This window comes from Canis aureus, chromosome 2, assembly GCF_053574225.1.
Source record: "Canis aureus isolate CA01 chromosome 2, VMU_Caureus_v.1.0, whole genome shotgun sequence".
Lineage (NCBI taxonomy): Eukaryota > Metazoa > Chordata > Mammalia > Carnivora > Canidae > Canis > Canis aureus.
Window position 1 is genome coordinate 18,582,586 of NC_135612.1, and position 21,746 is coordinate 18,604,331.

At 34.0% G+C, this 21,746-nt stretch overlaps 1 protein-coding gene across 1 annotated transcript in view; it reads right to left on the reverse strand.

Annotated features, from left to right (window-relative positions):
• ADGRV1 (adhesion G protein-coupled receptor V1) overlaps positions 1-21,746 on the reverse strand; it is a 521,868-nt gene that overhangs the window by 376,880 nt on the left and 123,242 nt on the right. The window contains exons 38-49 of the mRNA XM_077865031.1: positions 21,555-21,718; positions 18,051-18,144; positions 16,089-16,167; positions 15,848-15,986; positions 15,059-15,200; positions 10,440-10,702; positions 8,119-8,294; positions 7,210-7,334; positions 4,378-4,535; positions 4,146-4,292; positions 3,393-3,500; positions 274-538 (exon numbers count right to left, since the gene is read on the reverse strand). Of these exons, the coding sequence (XP_077721157.1) occupies positions 274-538; positions 3,393-3,500; positions 4,146-4,292; positions 4,378-4,535; positions 7,210-7,334; positions 8,119-8,294; positions 10,440-10,702; positions 15,059-15,200; positions 15,848-15,986; positions 16,089-16,167; positions 18,051-18,144; positions 21,555-21,718 (1,860 nt within the window). The remainder of the gene's footprint in view (positions 1-273; positions 539-3,392; positions 3,501-4,145; positions 4,293-4,377; positions 4,536-7,209; positions 7,335-8,118; positions 8,295-10,439; positions 10,703-15,058; positions 15,201-15,847; positions 15,987-16,088; positions 16,168-18,050; positions 18,145-21,554; positions 21,719-21,746) is intronic.

The window sequence follows — 21,746 nt, forward strand, 5'->3', positions numbered from 1 at the left end:
TTTGGATATTCAGAGATATTTCCACTTTACATACTCATCCCCAATCTTATTTTAATATAACTTTAAGGCAGTTGTTCATAATCTAAAGATTATAGACATATCACTTAAAATGTGGGGTTTTTTTCCAAAATCCATTTGTAGCTGACAGTCAATACATTATCCATCAAGAAATGGATTAGCAAAAAATTATCCCAAGAGCTACATGTTTTCACATAGAACATATGACACAAATGCTAGATAATTTTGACAACTATGTATGCATTATCTCCTTACCTAGAAAGACAGTTTTGGCAAAAATCAAATAAATATCATCGCCTGAAGTCAAGGCCTCAACTTGTGTAGTCCCATTGATTGGCACTTCTTGAAAGTTAATAAACTCACTGCCAGACCATCTGAGTAAAAGGGAATTTGGACTGGCATTAATCTGGGAGATAGCTAAGAACACAGAGCCTCCTCTGGTGAATAAGGCTGTGCTCAGCACACCTCGGACAGGGAGTGTTTGATGTAACATGAAGCTTTCTCCACTCCATCTGAAGACCTGTGGGAAATGTTCAAATACAAAACCCTTTGTGATTAGGAACTTGGCACTTGTGTGAATTTATGCAAAAATCATATATTCACTCTTCCAGTCCCCTTTATTTAGTTAGTAGAATACTTTCATAAATGAGAAGTATCAAAACTGATGCTCTCTCACTGTCTCTCCTTTTTTTATGTGGGGTGTATGTGTGTGTGTGTAAGCACACACAGAGAAATAAGTGAAAAAGAAGTTATTTGAAAATAAATCAATTTCAAATGCACATCTGGGTAGGGGTCAGTTGCAACAAGTCAAAGGGAAAGCCAAAAACAGGAGAGAAGTAACTTAAATATGAAAAATTCAGGGATCCCTGGGTGGCGCAGCGGTTTGGCACCTGCCTTTGGCCCAGGGCGCGATCCTGGAGACCCGGGATCGAATCCCACATCGGGCTCCCGGTGCATGGAGCCTGCTTCTCCCTCTGCCTGTGTCTCTGCCTCTCTCTCTCTCTGTAACTATCATAAATAAATAAAAATTTTTAAAAAAAATTTAAAAAAAATTCAGATTTGGATAAGAAACTTTCTGATGCTATAAAATCATTCCTTACCCGCTATTTAAGCAATAGAATATAAAGAGAAATACTAAAACTCTTTAGTCCTGAAGGTGGCAATGTATACAAGGTTTTAAGGTGAATGTTCATACATCTAAAATTAAAAGAAAATCCTGAATCCACCTGGTTTCTTATACAATCTGGCCAATTGCACAAAAAATTTTCAACAATTGGGAACCTATGTGAGACTGGCAGTTAGGGACAGAGTGGCCTTTCTGCTTATGGATCTTATTAACTGATAGGGAAAGGCAAATGATAAACATATCAATAATTAAATAAATATACTATTAATTGAAACAAATGCTGAAGGTAACAATTGGGATATGAGAGGTAACTGACGTTACTAGGGAAATAAAGTTACAAAGAATGACATGACAAAGTTTCTAAGGCAAAACATGTTTGTCATAAACTGAATGAAGATTGGTCCACCTAGAAGGCGGTTGATAGTGCTGAGGGATGAAGACTGGAGAGATAAAATCTGAAGGTATCTTTTATTAGACTGACCATATAATGTATCATGGGGATCATTACAGAGCAAAAGGGACAAAACTGACAATTATATCAGGACAACAGACATAATCCAGTCCTGTGCTGGGTAGATAAAGAACTAAAGTTATGCTACTTATAGTCTATGTTAAATAACTTAGAATTTATTCTATGTATAATTAGAAATCATTGAATAGTTTTAAAATGAGGCATAACATGAAATAATTAATATTTTTAAAAGACTACTCCAGCCACTGGATGGAGAATGGATGTGAGGAGTCAGAGATGAAGTTCAAAGACCAGTTAGGAGGCAACTCCGATAGTGTGGGAGAGAAATAAATGATGGGACCTGGGCTGGGGAGGGAGAAACAGAGATGGAAAGAAATATCTGTATTCAAAACATTACTGGGAGAGATAATTAAAAACTTTAATGAATCATATGTGAATGAATAAAAATGCATAATCAAGAAAGATGTGTGTCAGTATTTTGTCTTGAGCAACAGCATTTTTTAGGTTGCTATTTTTTGAGAGGAAAGCAAGCTTCGCAACAAGTTTCACAGAGAAAATCAAAGTTCAGTTCAGGATATGTTAAATTTTAGATACTTAAAATACATGTAATGTGGAGATGCCAATCAGAAGTTAGATATGTAAGTCTAGAAATTAAGAGAAAAGGCTACCAAGAAAAGTGGAAGACAGTCTATAGCTGACACCTAAAGACAGAGGATTGACAGAGGTACCTGGAGTGAGTGAAAAGAAATCTGAACTAAAACTAAACCTGGAAAACTCCAAGACATCTGAGTTCAGAAAAGGGAAGAGGAAGCAGCAGTGGAGACTGGCAGGGGTGGCACAGAGAGACAGGAGGAGAATCTGTGTGGTATCTTAGAAATTAGGAGAAGAGGTGTTTGAATTTGAGGATGAGGTAGCTGTCCCATGCTAACAGGAAGCAGCCCAAGACAACCACAGAAAAACATCCAGTTGTCATCAGTGACCATGAGGTAAGACAAAGCAGGTAGACAATTCCTTCAAGGTGTCTAACCACAGAGGGGAGAAAACAAAGGAAACAGAAAGTAGAAGGGGGTGAGATCAGGAGAGAAATTTCTTTTGAAGCTTGGAGATCCTGCCTTTATGCTGACTGCAATAATCTGACAGAGACGCTAGTGATGCCAGGCACAGAGGGAGTAACTAAACCCTCTGATGGCCAGAGGAGCCTGGCTTTTATAGATGGAAAGCTTCCTTCATAACAGGACAGAGGAATAAGACTATGTTGCAAGAGAGTTTCTGAATTTGGTCTTCAAAGATGACTAAGGTCCTCTCTTGCAGTTTTCATTTCAACAGTCATTAGCTGAAAATGAGGAGATGAGAAGCAGGTATGGGAGTCTGAGAAGTGAGAAAATTATCAAATAGGCATTATTAGGATTAGGAAATGTAGTTCACTTGAGAAATGTGGAATTTCTCGGGTGATGGTAAGTGCCCATTTGGCAATGTTAATCATGAATTTTTAGTTATACCATCTGTCCAGTTATATGATTTTTCTCCATAATGTTTTCCAATGCCATTAAACTCAAATTAAATATTCATGCTTATTACTACACTTGCTCTGGCTCTTGATGACAATATTGAAAATTCTATTGTGTAATAATTAACTGTGACTAATATCTACATCCTACTTTATTACTTTACCACAGTCAAATTATGGGGGGGGGGCTTTATACTAAACCTACAGATTACATCTTTGATGAGTTTCAAATATACTATTTTTTTAAATTCACTTTAAAACAATCAAACCTGAGTTAATTCGGAATCATCTCTTTGACTTGCGACAATTAAATAATCTTGATTGTCTGAACTAAAATATTTTACTTGAGAACTTTCCGAAATAATGATTGTTTGTACCTGCAAGGAAGACAAAACCAAGGGAATAAATACTTAAGAAGAATTTTAGTAGGAAAGGCTCTGAATACAGTACTAGTATGAGTCACTATTTGAAGTTTAAAACTTGAAAAATCATTCTGAGCACTAGGTATGAATACGTAGGTATCATTTCAAGACAAACAGAAATATTCCTGGACTAAGACTGCTAAAAAATCATTCTGAGCACTAGGTATGAATACGGAGGTATCATTTCAAGACAAACAGAAATATTCCTGGACTAAGACACTCTGCTAAAATGTGTATCAACTTATAAAAAAATTTTTTTACATTAATATAAAATATATATTATCTTCCATTTAGATCAATCTTACAAATCTGATTTTTCCTTTAAATAAAGCAATCTAGGGATCCCTGGATGGCTCAGCGGTTTAGCGCCTGCCTTTGGCCCAGGGCGCGATCCTGCAGTCCCGGGATGGAGTTCCACGTCAGACTCCCGGCATGGAGCCTGCTTCTCCCTCCTCCTGTGTCTCTGCCTCTCTCTCTCTCTCTCTCTCTCTCTCTATATATATATATATATATATACACATTATCATAAATAAATAAATCTTTAAAAAATTAAAAATAAATAAATAAAGCAATCTACAAAAAAATGAAAATATTTTTTACCAAGAATAATTTGAATCCAGGTGTGAACGTATACACACTGTGAACAGAAGGCTTTTCGTCACTTCTTTCTTCATGAGTAATCACAAAGTAAGGGGAAGGACCAATATTAAAGGCCTCACAAGTTTTAGGATTTTCTATATTTAAATCCTAGGAAATAAGAAATAACAGTAATTCATGAGACATCCAAAATTTACATGTACATTTTATGTACTATAAAATGACTGATGTTTACCTCAAGTGGAATAAAAATCCCTTGCCAACGATAAATAGTAGAAGACAATTTTCTTAACATTACACCATATATTGAATCTTCCAAAGTAAAGAAACACCAACCAGAAGCTGATGCATCCAAAAAACTCTGAACTATGGAAAACACAGCATCCATTCCCCCTGAAATACATAAATCATGATTTATTAATGTGTTATCCCTTCAAAACTTTATGTCAAGTTTATTGTTTAAACAGTGAGACAAGTGAGTTTGTTACCAAAAACAAAGATCCTTCTATGATGTGTGTGTGTGTGTCAGAGAAATTATAAGCTAGAGAACTTAAAAATAACTAAAAATAATGATTTTCTTAAAAATTGTTAAAACCCTGATCCAAATCCACATAGGCTTTTCCAAAGTATATTTAAAATACTAAATATATATTTTAAAGGGAAATATGCTCTACATGATTTTTATTAACTTTCATAAAGATGATGAAAATATAATTGAGAAATGTTTACATAATATATAGTTTTATAGAAACAGGCTAAATGTTGGGTTTTAAAAAGTTACACCATCAAATTGAAACTATGCCCATCCAGTGATTTCTCAGATATCAAGGATTTCTTATATATTTCTTATGTATATACACCAAAGCACACTCACCTACTTTAAATGGTTGTTAACTTTTTAATCAACATGCTATCACAAGTATAGGTCCTAAAATTCTGTACCACATTTAAACAAAGAGAAAAACAAAAAATCCCTATCCCATGAAGAATAATTTTTAAAAAGCTTTATGTTTTATTACACCAGTTTCCTAAAGAAAGTTCTTTTAAATCTTAAGCTAATGGTGTGAACAGCAAGAACAAATGTCAAGGTTGAAATTTAGGCCCCTTATAAATCATTGATCATTTTCAGATTACCAGTTCAAGAAATCATGTAAATGCCTCATATGTACTATCCATTAGTGATTTCCTTTCCTAGAAAACCAGTATTTTCATTCCTATTTTGTCATCTTTTAAAGGTACACCACAGCTTTCACACTGATTCTTAATGTTTTACATTCAAGTCCTGACCATCTGGCCCAATGCTTCTGTACCATAATTCAGAAAGATGGTGAAAGAAAAATAAACAATGCTGACATTTAAGAATCTCCAACATGTACTCTCACAACTACTTCTAAAAACACATGCAGATCTCAAACAATAATGAGATAACTATGAAGTAGAAATCATAGTCTTTCTTTTTTGGATCCCATCTCCTCCTGTCTTTTAGACAATTATACCACTACTGATGATCTCTTTCTGTACTAAATATTCAATCTCTCTCTACTTAATAGACCTTTTCCATCAACATGTAAATATGCTCAGGTCTCTCCAAACTAAACAAATGAACAAACAAACTCCCTTGAATCCTATACCACACCACCTCCTTTGCTTGGTCCTACCTTCTCAGTCAAACCTCTTGAAATGTTTGCATACATTTGAAGATGCCATTCCTTTACCACCATTCAAAATATTATTCAGTTCCTATCCCTCTACACAAATAGCTCTTGCTATTTTATTCCTTCTCTACAATGGATATTTTTTTGGTTCTTATCTTACTGGGCTTCTACACCAGCAACTGACACAGCCACCATTCTTTCCTTGTTCAGATACTCTTGTGCTGCTATCTGCAATCCCACACTCCCTGGGTTTCTCACCAGGTCTTCTCCATATACTTTGCTATAGCTATATCCTCCTCTTCTCCTTGGTAACTCAATTTGAGCCTACTCAACTCAATCTAGGTCCTCTTCCCTTCTCTACCTATAGACCCTCTTCCCAGGTTTTCACACCAATTTACATGCTAAAGATTTCCAAATTTATCTCTGTAACAGAGACTGGCCTTTGAGTCTGGAGAAACTTCTCAAAAGTAACTCAAATGCATAATATGTTAAATCACACATATTTTACTCCACCTCACCAAAATAATGCCTAGTTCCCATTCAGACTCCTCTTCTTACTAAAGATCATGACTCTCCCTCTAACCACAAAAGCCAGAAATCTAGGAATAATCTCTGGTATCTCCTTCATACCCAATCCATCACCTAGATCTAGCCAGCATATGGGCTGACCTTTTGTTTATCTCCCTTCATCCACTCTTTCCTTCTGTGCCAAGTCATTCTTTCAATGGTATCAAGAATGGTATCTTTGAAATGCAAATATAATCATACCACCCCACAAATACACACAGCAACTCTCCTGACAGCCTAAACCACTCAGAGACTTTCAATTAACCCTACAATAAAGACTAACATATGTAACATACTCTTCAAGTTCTTGAACTATCAGGTCTTACCTAGTTCTCCAAACTCAACACTCCTCCTTATTTCTAACCCTAATGTTCACTCTACAGTCTTCACTAATACACTCTTGTGTGCCTCTAGACTTGTGTACCTGAATAGCTTCTCACTTTCTTTCCATGTCCCTCTCACTCAAGACTTTGCAGAATCAATCCCTAATCATCATTAGGTCCTAGTTCAAACACTGATACTCCTGAGAAGCATTCGCTTATGTTTTCACAACACTGAGAATTACTCCTTTAAAATATTTATTATAATTTTAAGCTACACACTGGTTTTTACTTATTTGGTTTTTTTTCTGTCTCCACCTATATTCTAAGCACCATGAGTTCAGTATCGTGTCTGGCACATGATAGGCTCTCAATAAATATTTGTGGCTATGATAAAAGAATTAGATATCTGTTCTCCATTTTCAACAGATCCATAGGATACAATTCATGGGGGGAGAATGTACATCTGATACATGCAATCTTTCTTGGTTATGGAATTTTGTTTTCAAAAGAAATCAAACGTACTCATGCCAAAAGCTGTTTCAGATATTGTCTCCCATTCCACACTCACATCTAAATCGATGCCATTAGTGCGGGACACATTTAAATATACAGTCCTGTTGGCTTCTTCAATGTCTACAGAGGTGGCTCTAAAAAAATGGATTGCAGAAAAGCAGAAAAAGAACATAATTTCTACATATTAAATACATACATCACATTGCTAGCATATATTTAATATACTTTTAAATTTACATAAGCCAAGGTGAGATTCATCCACAAATTTCACATGGCAGGAAAATTAGACTCTACAGCTCAAAATATTCATTTATGAGGATTAAAAAAGCACTAGGATCTGATACTATGATCTTAAGAAAATAATCAGTCAGTAACTTCATACTGTATATTCTAAAAAAAATAAAGTTTTGCCATTCCTAGTTTCTTCTCATATAATCTAAAAACATCACAAAGAAAAAAAAATGAATCCAGAAATTCTTAGTTTATTACTAAAACTAGATCTACTGAAGTTTTTCTAAGAAATAAAAAACCAAATATGTGTCTGCTTCCAGAAGAATTTTCAAACTACAATCATATTAATATATGCTTGAAGAATCATTCATTTGGTTTGAGCAGCTAAATATTTTTATACTATTTCTTGCTTTTTACTATTATTGACAACACAAAACTGTGCAAGCCTTTACCTGAAAGTGTGAATTCTGAGGAAATAAGAATTCTAATAATACCATTATACAGGACATGATTAGGCTTTTGATGCTCCTTGTTACAAGAGGGCATAATGTTTCTCAGATCTATCTGCCAGAGCTCATTTTAAAAGTCCCCTTTGAAATAGTCAATTTCCCTCTCCACTTTCTTTATGTCAAAAGGTATTTCCTACCTAGCTTCAGAAGTGACAATTTCCTTATGAATAAACTGTACCTATTTGCAACTGCAGAGATACTGAATAACCCCAGAGGGGCCTGATTTTGCAAAACTGTTATCAGGGTTTGAACATGTGCCCCCAGCCTGGCACCTCCAGTTGGATTAAACAAGGTGCAAACAAAATGCTCATCCATCTCTGGTTCAGTGTCCAATATGGCAGAAATGCGTAGGGCCTGAAAACAAAATCAAAAGATAAAGTTACTAGACTACAATATTTCTGCAACATAGATACAAGGAGATCTGCTAAACATTTTTGACAACAAAATAATATGTTTTGGAAAACATGACTTCTTTTTTATTTTAATACTGATCCCTATAATATGTAATAGTTATTATGACTTTCAAGTTATCAGTTTCAAGATTTTCAACACTCTGATATATTGCACTGTCTAAAAATAAATCTCATGATTTAAAAATAATATGAAGATTAAGAAAATAAATTTAGGTCTTAATTTTTGCTAATTCTTTATCTTGCCCTAGTTACATAACTGCATTAGTCTCATTTTAGTGTAGGAGTCACTGAAAAAAAAAAAAAACAGTTATAGCCATAGTAAGCACAAATTAGAAACAACTCACATGTTTATCAACAGAAAAATGGATAGACGAATAATGGTCTGTTCAATGCATTGCTACTCAGCAATAAAGAACCACCAACTACTGAGGCATGTAACCAAATAGATCAGAAAAATTATGTTGATCAAAAAAAGCCAGACACAAAAGAGTATACACTATATGATTTTATTTATATGAAGCTCAAGAATCAGCAAAATTGAGTCTTCAGTGACAAAAATCAGAAAGTAGTCTCCTCTGGGGAGGGCAAGGACCAGAAGGAAACTTCCAGATGATGGTTATGCTCAATATTATAATCTGAGTAGTGGTCACATGGGTGTGTGTGTGTGTGTGTGTGCGTATATATATTTAAGTTGCTGACCCATGCGTTTGAGATTTTGGGACTTTACTGTTTATATTTCAAAATAAAAACATGAGGAAACAAAGACCATTATGTGGGTGAAAGAAAAATCTATTTACTCCAGTTTGCTTTAAATTTTAATTTGCTTAATGAACGGAAAGATCTTTAAACACATTGTGAAAAAAGTCTCTAAAGAAAAAAAATAATAAAAATATACAAAAAATTAAGTAAATAAAATTGTAAACATTTTTAAAAAGGAGAAAAAGCCTGAGAATGTAAAGCAGTGGAAAATTCATTAAACACCTTAAATTTGAATTCTTTTATATCTATATCACCATGTAGATATTTTTATTTTTTTAATTTTTATTTTTTTAATTTTTATTTTTTTTATTGGTGTTCAATTTACCAACATACCATGTAGATATTTTTAAATCAAAGGTTCAAATTTCCAAGAACATAAAAAATATGATGCAAATAAATATGAATTCAAAAATATGTTGCAGTGTACACAAACTGATCACATAGAAAGTTAAATACTGGGTAGACTCTTTTTAGATGAAATAGTTTTGTTGATTTTTTTAAAGATTTTATTTATTTATTCATGAGAGACACAAAGAGAGAGGCTGAGACATAGGCAGAGAGAGAATCAGACTCCTTGCAGGGAGTCCGATGTGGGACTCAATTCCAGAACCAAGATCACACCCTGAGCTGAAGGCAGATGCTCAACCGCTGAGCCACCACTTTATAATTATTATACTTAATATGTCAAGCTTAAAAATTATCTTAAGCTAATGCGATTAGCTACTTCAAACTTAAATTGTTTTAAAAAATCAAATAAAAAATAAATAAATAAAATTTAATTGCAGGAACAGAAAGTTATCAATACACAAAAAAAAGGAGTTTCAGAAGGTAAATTTCTGTAAGTATAGATCACATTTATAATTAAACCTAAGGCTAGTATTTTTTTTTTCCAATAAGCTATTCGTATTCACATAGGATATTTGCCTCTCACATAAGCAGGCTAAAGTAAGCAATTATATTTTGTCAAATGAAAATGTGACCAAAAGGATGACTTGCTAGGGTTTAGTGACTATAGTAAATGGCTTGGAGTTTCCTTTATGTTTTAAGAATAATACAAAGTGAAGTATGCTACTTAAATACTTAACATTTACAATAGCACTATGTGCATTTTCCTTATTTGTATATTTCACTACCATATTAACAGAGCAAACTTCTCTAGCAGCACTCTCTGGAGACTATATAGCACTTGTTAACACTTTCACACAGTAATTTAATCTTTACCTGTCATCTAAGCTAAGGGTACTTTTGTTTTCTTTCTAGGACCTAGGGTGCTCCTCTAAAATTATTCATAAATGCAATTCATTCTCATTAAAGCCTCATACTATACCTTGAAGCGAACACCTTCTTCTAAGACAATGTAGCCTTTGGAAGGGGTCAGATCTTTGGACTCCATGGAGGAATTTACTTCTGTCACAATGAACTGAACTGTCACGGTTCCAAACAGTCCTTGCACAGGTTCCCGAACAATGTACAATACTGCAACACTCTCCTGTACGTAGAGAGCTGTTGGTTCTCTTAGGAAAAAGTGTTCACTGTTGTTAAATGATAGGACTCCAGAGCCATCATCGTTAGCAAGGATAGTAATTAAGGCTGTTGAAATAAAAATATTAAAGCAGTAAATGAAAATAGAGTGGGTTATAAGTACTGGGAAGTATGTAGATGTTTCATTATAAACTAAGCCAATTCTTCTCTAGATCACCTTAAAAGCAAGGGAAATTTTAAAAGGCATTTAATAAAATTCCTTATTTACTTATGATATAAAAATAGCCAGTAATCTTAGAATAAAAGGCAGCTTCCTCCTCAACCTAGGAAGCCGGTAACATATACCTTACTCAATGCTGAAACATCAGAAGGGCCACCATTAATAACAGAAACAAGACAATGCCTGTCATTACTGCTACTATTCAGCATTGTCCTAGAGCTCTGAGCCACGTAACAGGTACAAGAGCAATGAAAACAAAGAATTGGTACACTATTTTCTAGACAACATGACTGGCTTCTTAGAAAACCAAGAGAGGGATGCCTGGGTGGCTCAGTGGTTGAGTGTCTGCCTTCAGCTCAGAGCGTGATCCTGGGGTCCCAGGATCGAGTCTCACATCATGCTCCTGCCTGCTTCTCCCTCTGCCTCTGTCTCTGCCTCTCTCTGTCTCTCATGAATAAATAAATAAAATATTAAAAGAAAAAAGAAAACCAAGAGAAAGAAATTATTAAACTATTGTAAGAGTTCAAAATATAAGCTGAGTAACCTTTGAAAACCAAGAGCTTTCTATTTTTGCTACCACTAGTGATAATACTAACAATGGAAACAACTAATACTACTGAGAACTTACTAACTGCTTAAACTGTATTAATTCATTTAATCCTCACCACCCTACACGGTTGATTTTATTACTGTTTTCATCTTACAGATGGAATGACTGAAGCACAGACAGGTAATCTGTGGAACTTCACAAGCTAGAAAGTGGTAGAACTAGTGTTACTAGTGCTAGGAAGTATGCTATGGAGCATGCGTCTAAAGGTTATTATACTATCTCTATACATCAGCTGTAACTATATAAAAAATATAACAGAAAAGGGACATCACTTATAATAGTAGCAATACTTAGGAATCAAGGTAAAAAATACAGAACCTACATAAAAAAAACATATAAAGTGTTAAGGCAGGATTGTGGCAGATTCTGTGTCCCACCCATACCCCCTGCGGTAGTTCGTCTTGCCCTGGCCTCTCTCTAGCTGAGGACAGCATCAGCTGATGCAGGAATAAGGCCAGAACTGCTGGAGACCGAATACTCAAGAACATCCTCAAACAGTGAAGGATAGGAGCTGGGGAATGACTAGCCTAGCTCCCTCCTTTTAGGACAATCGCCCTGAGCTCTGTTCAACTCCGTGTCCATGGACTGAGCTCCAGCTGCCCAAAGCAGTACCCCTTCATTAGCACGTCTTCTATCAGCTTTCCTCTCTCTCTTTCACTTCTTCCCTTCTCACTATGCCTCCAGAGATCATCTCCCAAATAAACTACTTCCACCCAAATCTTTGTCTCAGGGTTTGCTTTTTGGGGAACACAAACTAAGGCAATAAAACAAAAGAAGATCTAAATTAATGGAGAGGTATGTATCATATTTCTAAATGGAAAAACAATACTATAATGATGTTGAGTCCTTCCAAATTAACCTAAAACTTCAACCCCAACACTATCAAAACAGTGTCTTACAGAATTCAATTGGTTGATTTTAAAGTTCATAATGGATGACATCTGAAAGAATAGGTGAGATGATTTAGAGAAAGAAAAATAAAAAGTATTTGGCCTAAAAAAATAATAAAATGTCTTTCAGAACTATGACAAATAAAACTGTTATTAGTACATGAACAGGCAAATAGAACAGAGTCCAGGAAAAACAGATGACACAGATAGACAGACAAAAATAAGTTTTACATTGAAAATCAATGGAAAATTGATGTCTCATTCTCTATAAAGTTTTAGGGAACTGATTATACATTTTAGGAGAAAAATCAAGTTGTAGCCTTACCTCATTTGCCACTAATGAATAAATTAGTGATATGTTACATAATTAAATGTGTATCAAAATTATGAAAATATTTTATAGCTTTTGAGTGGAAATATCTAAATAGCATTTTAAAGCATATCAGAAAATATATGATATTTTAAGTATTTTAAACAATTTTAAATAAAAGACATCATACTAAAAGATAAATGAGGGACTGGGAGAAACTACAACATTTAATAAGCAAGGGACTGACTTCAGAATATAGGAGTTATTCCTATAAACCAGAAAAAGTAGATGCCACAGAAAAACACAGTAAGAGATATAAAAATCTAATCACACAAACAAAAAACAAATTGCCAGGATCAACCTAATAAATGAACATGGAAATGAAGAAAAAATGTACAATACAACCACATTTCTTTTATACATTAGAATTTTTTAATGTTAAAGTCCATAGAAATTTCTGTTAAGAATGTAGAGAAACAGAAATTTTATATACACATTTTGGAGTGGGAGTAACATAGAAGGTAGCTGATGTCCTTTCCACTCAAGACTTTGTACTCAACAGATGTACTTGGTTCTTCACATATACAAAGATTTACATATAAGAATGTTTATTGAAACTTAATGAAAATTTGAAAATAGGGGCACCTGGAGGCTCAGTGGTTGAGCGTCTGCCTTTGACTCAGGATGTGATCCTGGAGTTCTGGGATCGAGTCCCACATCAGGCTCCCCATAGGGAGCCTGCTTCTCCCTCTGCTTATGCTCTTCCTCTCTCTGTGTGTCTCTCATGAATAAATAAATAAATTCTTTTTTTTAAAAAAAAAAGTTTGGGAATAGTGTAAGGCTGATAAGTGGGGCATAGTTTAAGAAATTACCCACTTCCAAAGCACTTATTATTCTGAGGATTATTTTATATTTTAAAATAGAAAATTACAAGCAGGAGATCCCTGGGTGGCTCAGTGGTTTAGCACCTGCCTTGGGCCCAGGGCATGATCCTGGAGTCCTGGGTTCGGGTCCCGCATTGGGCTCCCTGCATGAAGCGTGCTTCTCCCTCTGCCTGTGTCTCTGCCTCTCTCTCTCCTCCCTCATGAATGAATAAATAAATAAATAAATAAATCTTAAAAAAAGAAAGAAAGAAAAGAAAATTACAAGCATAACATAAACAGAGAACAAGATATTATTTCCCCCTACTCATGGTGGTGGGCATGTAACCTTCATAATTCCAAACAGAATTATATTAGGACTTCTTTAAGAATGGCTTGAGTTTGAGTGCTCCTCTTTCCTATTATGTGGAGTGTAAAAGAATGACGTGAATAATTATCTTGTGACAAGTAACATTGGCCTTATAATGAAGCCAATACTCCAAAAGGCAAGGAGAGGTGGCATGTTAATTCCTGGTCCCACTTCATCTATAGCTGTATGTCTCTGGACCCATAGATTAAATGAGCCAATAAACTATCTTTAAGTCCACTTGAATTGGGTTTTCTATGGTTTATACATAAAAGATTCTTAACCAACACATTATGTCCATTCCTATAACCCTTTACATACAACCCACTAGGTTCTACAACAACAAAAAAAGAGTACACTTCCGACATACTCTGAATTTGAAACAATGGCCATTGACTCAAGAAAGTTTCAAAAGACTTAGAAATATCAATCTGTTTCATTAATATGGCAAGAAAAGTGAAAACCAGTTCTTGGGTTATTCAAAATTCTTTCTTTTTTCTACAAATCAGATTTTTTTTCACATAAGGGCCAATAATTTAGGAATACAAAGGTTAATTAGGTCAAGGGAATCCCAAAGAACAGTCAGCCACTAACTTAAACAAGAGGTTGAAGAGTAAGTCCACCTGACTTATATATTACCATGGGAACTAAATTAAGTGACTTTTAAAGAGCCCTTCCAATCCCATAGTTCTGGATTTACATGAATTCTCCTCTCTTTTTTATCATCTCTAAGCAGTCAGTAGGATATCTAATAAGCAGTAAACTAGATGAATTTTCATAACAATTATGGCCCCTATAACATCTTAGGTGTCAATATACTTCAATTCTATGTGGAGATAATACAGCAATGGGATGACATCAAAACCTTGTCATTCCCTCTATTGTTAAATAGGAAACCAGAGCAGTATTCAAATTTCAAATGAAAGACATTTACAAATTAAATAAAACCTATGAAAGCTACAGAAATGATTTAATTTCTTACTACCTTACTACCAACCTACTTTTTTGTTTCATACACACCACACACACACACACACACACACAACTACTGTTATACTGACACAAGAATTCCAAAATGTCTACCTTATAATATTTTTAATTCTAAGCACAGAAAACTATCTAGACTCCCTAATCCCTCAACATCTACCTCCATATTAGGAAAACAGCATGAGTGAGAGTGAACTGTGTATGAAAAATTATCAAATACCTATTGTTTTTTCTCCCAGCTCTAGTCCAGGAGAAGGATTTGTTAAAATCAGCTGAAATGTTTCATCTCCTTCTGGAATGTCATCATCAAGAATCATGATATCAATATTTTTATACCTTTCTCCATCAACAAAATGAAGAATCTGGTCAAGAAAGTGAGAGTAGATAATATATTTAAATACAGTGTTCAGTTTTTATAGAATATTTGACAGGAAATACAACATGGGTGGCAACATGAAATGAGCTATTTAAATAAAAATAAGGGATTTTTTCCCTTAATTTTTGATCTCTTTTTATTTAAATTGACATTAAGTTTAAAAATTAAAACTTGTGGAGAAGAGAAAAAGTAAGTATTTGACTAAGGATAAAAGGCATCAGACACAAAAAAGCATTTTAAAACACTAATGGTATTTCAGTAAATTAAAACAAAGAAATAAAAGATTTAAAATTTTTAAGAAGCTCAAGAAACACTCTGGAACACTCTGATAAAATATGATGACAAATTATTTGACACGATAACTTGTGTACACATTTTCAAATATTGCAAAAAGATAGTGAATAAAATAGTATCAAATATTAAAACAAAATAATGGATGAATAAAATAAAATGCAGAATAATATTTAGAACTAAAAATTCAATTTACATATTTTACCAAAATAGTGAGGGAAGCTATTCCACAATGTAGAAAGTCTTCTACCCTAATTTATTATGGAATACATAATAGTTTATTACTTTAAGATTAATTTATTTATACAAGACCCAATTCAGTATAATTCTCAAGGATTTCACCATTGGGGTGAAGATGTAATCCAGCCCCAGCTGTGCTTCCAAATTCTGGGCATACACAAACAAGGAAACGTGGCCAAGAGTCCCTCTGCTCCTCTGGGCTACCAATGTTACACTTTCTTTGGTTTCATTTACTTCAAACCTAAAATAAACAGAATACATTAATCTTTTCCTTATTAGCTTTTATTCAGTAGATAAGGAATCTGACACTCAGAAAAGGACTCTCACACAGCCTTGGTCTTACCTACTATGTTGCCATTCAATTATGCCTCGAACACCATCATTGGCATCAATAATAATTTGTGCAGTCAAGCCTTCTGAATCTGAAAAAAAACAGAAATATATTTTTAAATAAAAATGATTACAAAGATTATTTGACATATAGATCACATAATTTTTCATATAGAAATAGTCAACATCACTCAAAAGATGTTTAAGAAAATAAAGATATCAATGCTTATGCTATCTGATTAAGAAAACTTTTTGCTAACAAGAGCATTGACTTATAGAAATCTAATGAACTGAGAACAATATAAAATAGGCACCTGAGATTATGGTTTTATTTCTATTAATTTAATAAAAAGAGGAAAGGATAATAGAGATCATTGGGAGGAGTATAAAGCGCAAGAAAAGAGAAAGAAATGGGAAGAGACAGGCAGGAAGTGCTGCAGAGTAAAAACAGGTATAAGAAGGAGATGCAGGGAGAGACAGGGATACAAGTTGGGACAGGAGGGGAAAAAGGGGAAGAGGTTAGGGGGACAGAGACTAACAGACTCAAGTAAATTTCTCTTACCCCTTTTAATTTTGTACTTTGTCTACCAAGTTTGGTATGTTACCATCATTCATTATTCAGTATTGAAATATTAACCAACTCTGTTCCTGTTTAGTTTTTTAATATTTTTGGCCTTTCCCTTTTAAAACTCAGAGGCTCTACTTTACTCTTAGAATACTTATGGCAGCTGCCTAGGTGGGGATGGGATATAGGGAGAGTGTCATTCTCTCTGAGTAAAGAGAACATTACCAAAAATCTGCCCATCAGACTAGGGGCTACAAAGCACAAGCCCAGCTCCAGCATCTCCTAGCTGTGTGGCTCCCAGCACATTACTAAGCTTCTCAAAGCCTCAGCTCCCTCATTTGTAAAATGGGAAAGTAGAAGGAATGATGGTACTAACAAATAAAGCACTTGAAATGGGGGCATTAAGAAAGCATTAAACAAAAGTTAAACTATTTAAATGACCCCTAATATGAGTATAAAGAAATACAAAATATCCATTAGCTTTATTAGCATTAATAACTATCATCTAGTAAATGCCTCATATCAACAGCCTAGTCACTGGAGTCAAATATTTCTTTTGCAAAAGAACTGAAACTTTTCAAATAATAATAATAATATGTTAAAAACTGGTGATTCCCTTCCATTATTTCCAAAGGAAATCCTTGTCATACGGAGCCTCAAAAGTGAATAAGGAACCCTTGTTTCTTAGCTCACTCCTCTTGGCCATGATTATCCTCCTTTAACCCAGACTAACCTGCCGCCTAATCAGCCTCCACCCTGTCCAGAGCACATTCTAACCAAGGGATGGGGAAGAGGCTATCACAGTGCTATTCATCACCACCACCTCCTGGGCTATCACACCTATAAGTTTCCACCAAATCCCTGATATTAAATGTCTAAAACGCGAACAAAAGTTTGTGTTTTAAAATAAAAATACATCTTTTTAATCTACATAAATTTAATCTGAGGTTCAAGTTTTACCTTTCAGTCTGTAATGAATTAACTGAGTCTTTTCTAAAGCATGAAAAGAAAGAGGTAAAAGGTCAAAAAAGAAGCAGAGAACATAACAAGCAAACAAATGTTCTGCTTAACCTAAAGGAAAATAAAATCATCTGATACTCTGGAGATCTAATGAAAACAGCAAATGAAATTTTAAAAGGAAAAAATGCCTTCCTAAGAACCGATTCTATTTTGAAGATTACAAATTCAGTTATAAATAGTTGTAAAATTTAAAATTTAAAAAGCACCACACAATAATTAATCCTTAAATGTGTTTACAATCTCCAGTATATAAAACTGCAATAGATGACACTCTCTAAATTAAAACAAATCTAAAAGCTCACCATATTTTCTTCTATAGCTGAGATTAACAAGTATTACAGTGATCACTTTACTTTGTTTGAAGTGAATAAATGAAAACAAATACCATACCTAGTCTAGGAGGAAATGAAGTTAAAGAAGCCATGATGAGGTCCACATAAGTTAAATTCACAAGGAAATATTCTTCTAGTTCTGGTATGTCATCCTGCAAAAATTATATCCATTAAATCCCCCATAGTTATGTTCTCAAAGTAATAACCTCTCAAAAGCAGCTTTTAAAATTATCTAATAAATATATATATGCTTAAACATGCAAACCTAGAATAAAAATATTTAAAATTTTAAAAATAAACATGTATTGGCTCTGATTTTTTTCAGATTTGACACCAAAAGCAACAAAAGCAAAAATAAACAAATGGACTATATTAAAATTAAAATGATTCAGCACAGCAAAGGAAAACATCTACAAAATGAAATGGCAACCAATGGAATGGAATAAAATATTTGCAAATGACATATGTAATAAAGGGTTAATATTCAAAATATATAAAGAACTCATACGACTCTGCAGCAAAAACATAACAAAACAAAACACAACAAGTCTGGTTTAAAAATGTAGAAAGAACTGAATAAACATTTTTTCAAGGAAGATGTATACAAGTGGTCCATACATGCATGAAAAGGTACCCAACATCACTGATCATCATGGAAATGCAAATCAAAATCAAAATGAGACATCACCTCACATCCCTTAGAGTGACTATTATCAAGAAAGACAAGAGCTAAGTATTGGTGAAGGTGTGGAGAAAAGGGAATCCTTGTGCATTGTTGGTGGAAATGTAAACTGTGCAGCCACTATGCAAAACAATATGAAGGCTCCTCAAAAACTTAAAAATAGAACAACCATATAATCAGGTAATCCCATACCAGAGTATATATCCAAAGGTAACAAAAACAAGATATCAAAGAGATATCTGCACTCCCATATTAGTGGAATTATTCACAATAGCCAAGATATGGAAACAACTTAAGTGTCTATCAATGAGTAAGTGAATGAAGAAGATGTGGTATATAGAAACACAATGGATTATTCAGCCACAAGGAAGATGGAAATCCTGCCATTTGCAAAAAACATGGATCAATCGAAAGGGCATTGTGCTAAGTGAAATAAGCCAGACAGAGAATCATGCAGTATCAGTGGAGTCTAAAAAAAGAGAAGAAAACATTAAACTCATAGAAACAGAGAGTAAAAAACTGGTTGCCAGGGCCAGGGGCTGGAGGCAGGGTAAAAAAGGAGAGGTTGGTTAAAGAATACAAACTCAGCTATAAGATAAGTAAAGTCTGAGTGTCTCATGTAAAATGTAGTGACTATATAGTTGACAACAGTGTATTATATAGTTGAAATTTGCTAAGAAAATAGAACTTAAATATTTTCATACACAAAAAAGATAAACACGTAAGGTGATTGAATATGTCAAACAGGGGGAATCCCTTTTACAATGTATGTATGTGTGTATATATGTATGTATGTATATATACACACTATGTATGTATGTATATATATATATAAAACCACCACAATATACATTTTAAATATCTTATAGTTTTATATACATTTTTAGACTCTACATATAAGTGATACCATTCAGTATTTGTTAATTATACTTCAATAAAGCTGACATTAAAAAATAATAAAAGTATAAACTTATATCTGATTATATGATAAGTTGTTAGGTCAAACCACATAAGACTGCTAATGTATCATTTTTCCTAGACTAACATAATATGTAAACCAATTATAGAAATATATACCAACCTAATATATTTTAAATATACTGGGAGCAAAAGATTTTAAATTATGTCAAAATCCAATAATTAGAATGTGGAGCAGAATACTATGGAAAAAATAACAAGCTTCGCAGTTTTTGGAGATCCAACAGCAAATTCTGTAATTTTAAGTGAGTTACTTCAACTTAAAGGCCTCACTTCCACCATCTTTATAATGGGGAAAATAACAGCTACTTTGGGAACTGTAAAAACGATTAAAAATAATGAGTATGGAGTGCCTGGCCTGAGAGGGTCCTTAAAAAGTGATAGATATTTGTGACGGTTAATTTTAATACACTATTACTATTAATCACTGGTGCCCATAATAGCAATGAAAAAAAGGCAGGTGCTCAAAACTTGAGGACTAGCAAAACCCATATCAATTGTGACTGGACAGCCAACAATATTTACATAAAAATCCAATGTGTGTTTGTACATATGTGTGTGTTATACGTCTGTGTATGTACATATATGTATATATAAAATGTCAGTTCATACATTTTATTCATTTTATTTATGGAGATGTATTTCCTATGAAAAAATAAGAAAGTCTCTAAACTATCTTCTATAATATATACACCACAGGGAGTTACAGAATCAATGATATAAAAGGGAAGCCCCCCCAATCCCCACTGTTCCTCACTCTCACACAACTACCTCCCATCACTGACCACTGTCCCCCACCATCAACCCAGGCCTGGCTGATTTCTGTGTATACAGGTCTGCAGTCTCTTACTCTCATGCTACTCAGGGAACAGAGATTGCTACAAAGAGCTAAGGAGAAAAAAACGGAAACTGGAGATCCTGTGTTCATAAAACTAGACTCTGCAAAGAAAAGAGGGTTGGCTACATATTTTCTGTTTTAAGAACTATCATATCTAAGGAATAATCCATTTGTTTGTATTCCATTATATTAATAGATTATATATTTGAAAGAAGACTTGGTTTAAAGTTTTATTTTATCAAATCGTGTGTTCCATGTCATATGCTAAATATTACCTTTTATCTTACGGCTCTAGAGTTCTCATACTATTGTATTAGGTCACTGTGCTATGGTAATCAACAAAACAGGAGTTAATAACTTCAGATGGTGGATAGTTTACACCACTAATAATTTTGTAAAAGTAAAAAGCCTCTGAGAAAATAAAATCTTTTCAAAAACAGAACCCCAAAATACATAGTAATTAAAAATTTTCCTATAGCAATATTATTCTCTTCCCTCTCCACCCTACATATCATCTCCTATCACCTCCATACATACTATTTTCATAAACCTCTTGGAAATGTATTCAAGGTAGCTGAAACACTGAGTCTCAAAACAGCATGAGGTTTCACAATATGAAAAATCATTTAAAATGCAATTTCAATCACCAGTGATAACTTTAAGCTGACCGTAATCACATTTTATACCAACAGCCTCTAGTGAGTTTCTATCTCTAATTTAACCAGTCCTTAATAACTAAAAGGCTGACCTACATGGATTTGCTGGTCCAATAAATCCTTTGGAATAATCAAAATGTCAAAATGCTCTCCTGGAATCTTCTTAGGCCAATGTCTATCTTAAAGGTGACTGCTCTAAGGAAATTCTCTTTATCATGAGATGTTTCTATAATAAAATACACAACAGCAGACCAGCCTATTCAGACGAGAACAGAAACTCCTGTGTGGTTTTTAAAAATTCACAAAAAGAAATAACCTGATTTAAAAGCACCAGAATATTCCATGAATTTCTACTTTCTTGGAAGTTATTCAGATTTAATATGATAATAGCAAAATAAAGAGTTTTACCTCAAGTATAGTAATGTTGATGGCTGCCGTCGTTTCCCCCTCTTCTAAAATCAGAAAGCCAACTACTGAGACAAAGTCAACATCTGGCTCAGCTAGGTTTCCTTCCGTTTGGCTCTTTAGACTCAACATTCCGGGAACTGTGCTATAGGTGACATTAATGGCTCCTAATTGAATCAGATGATAAAAGATCTT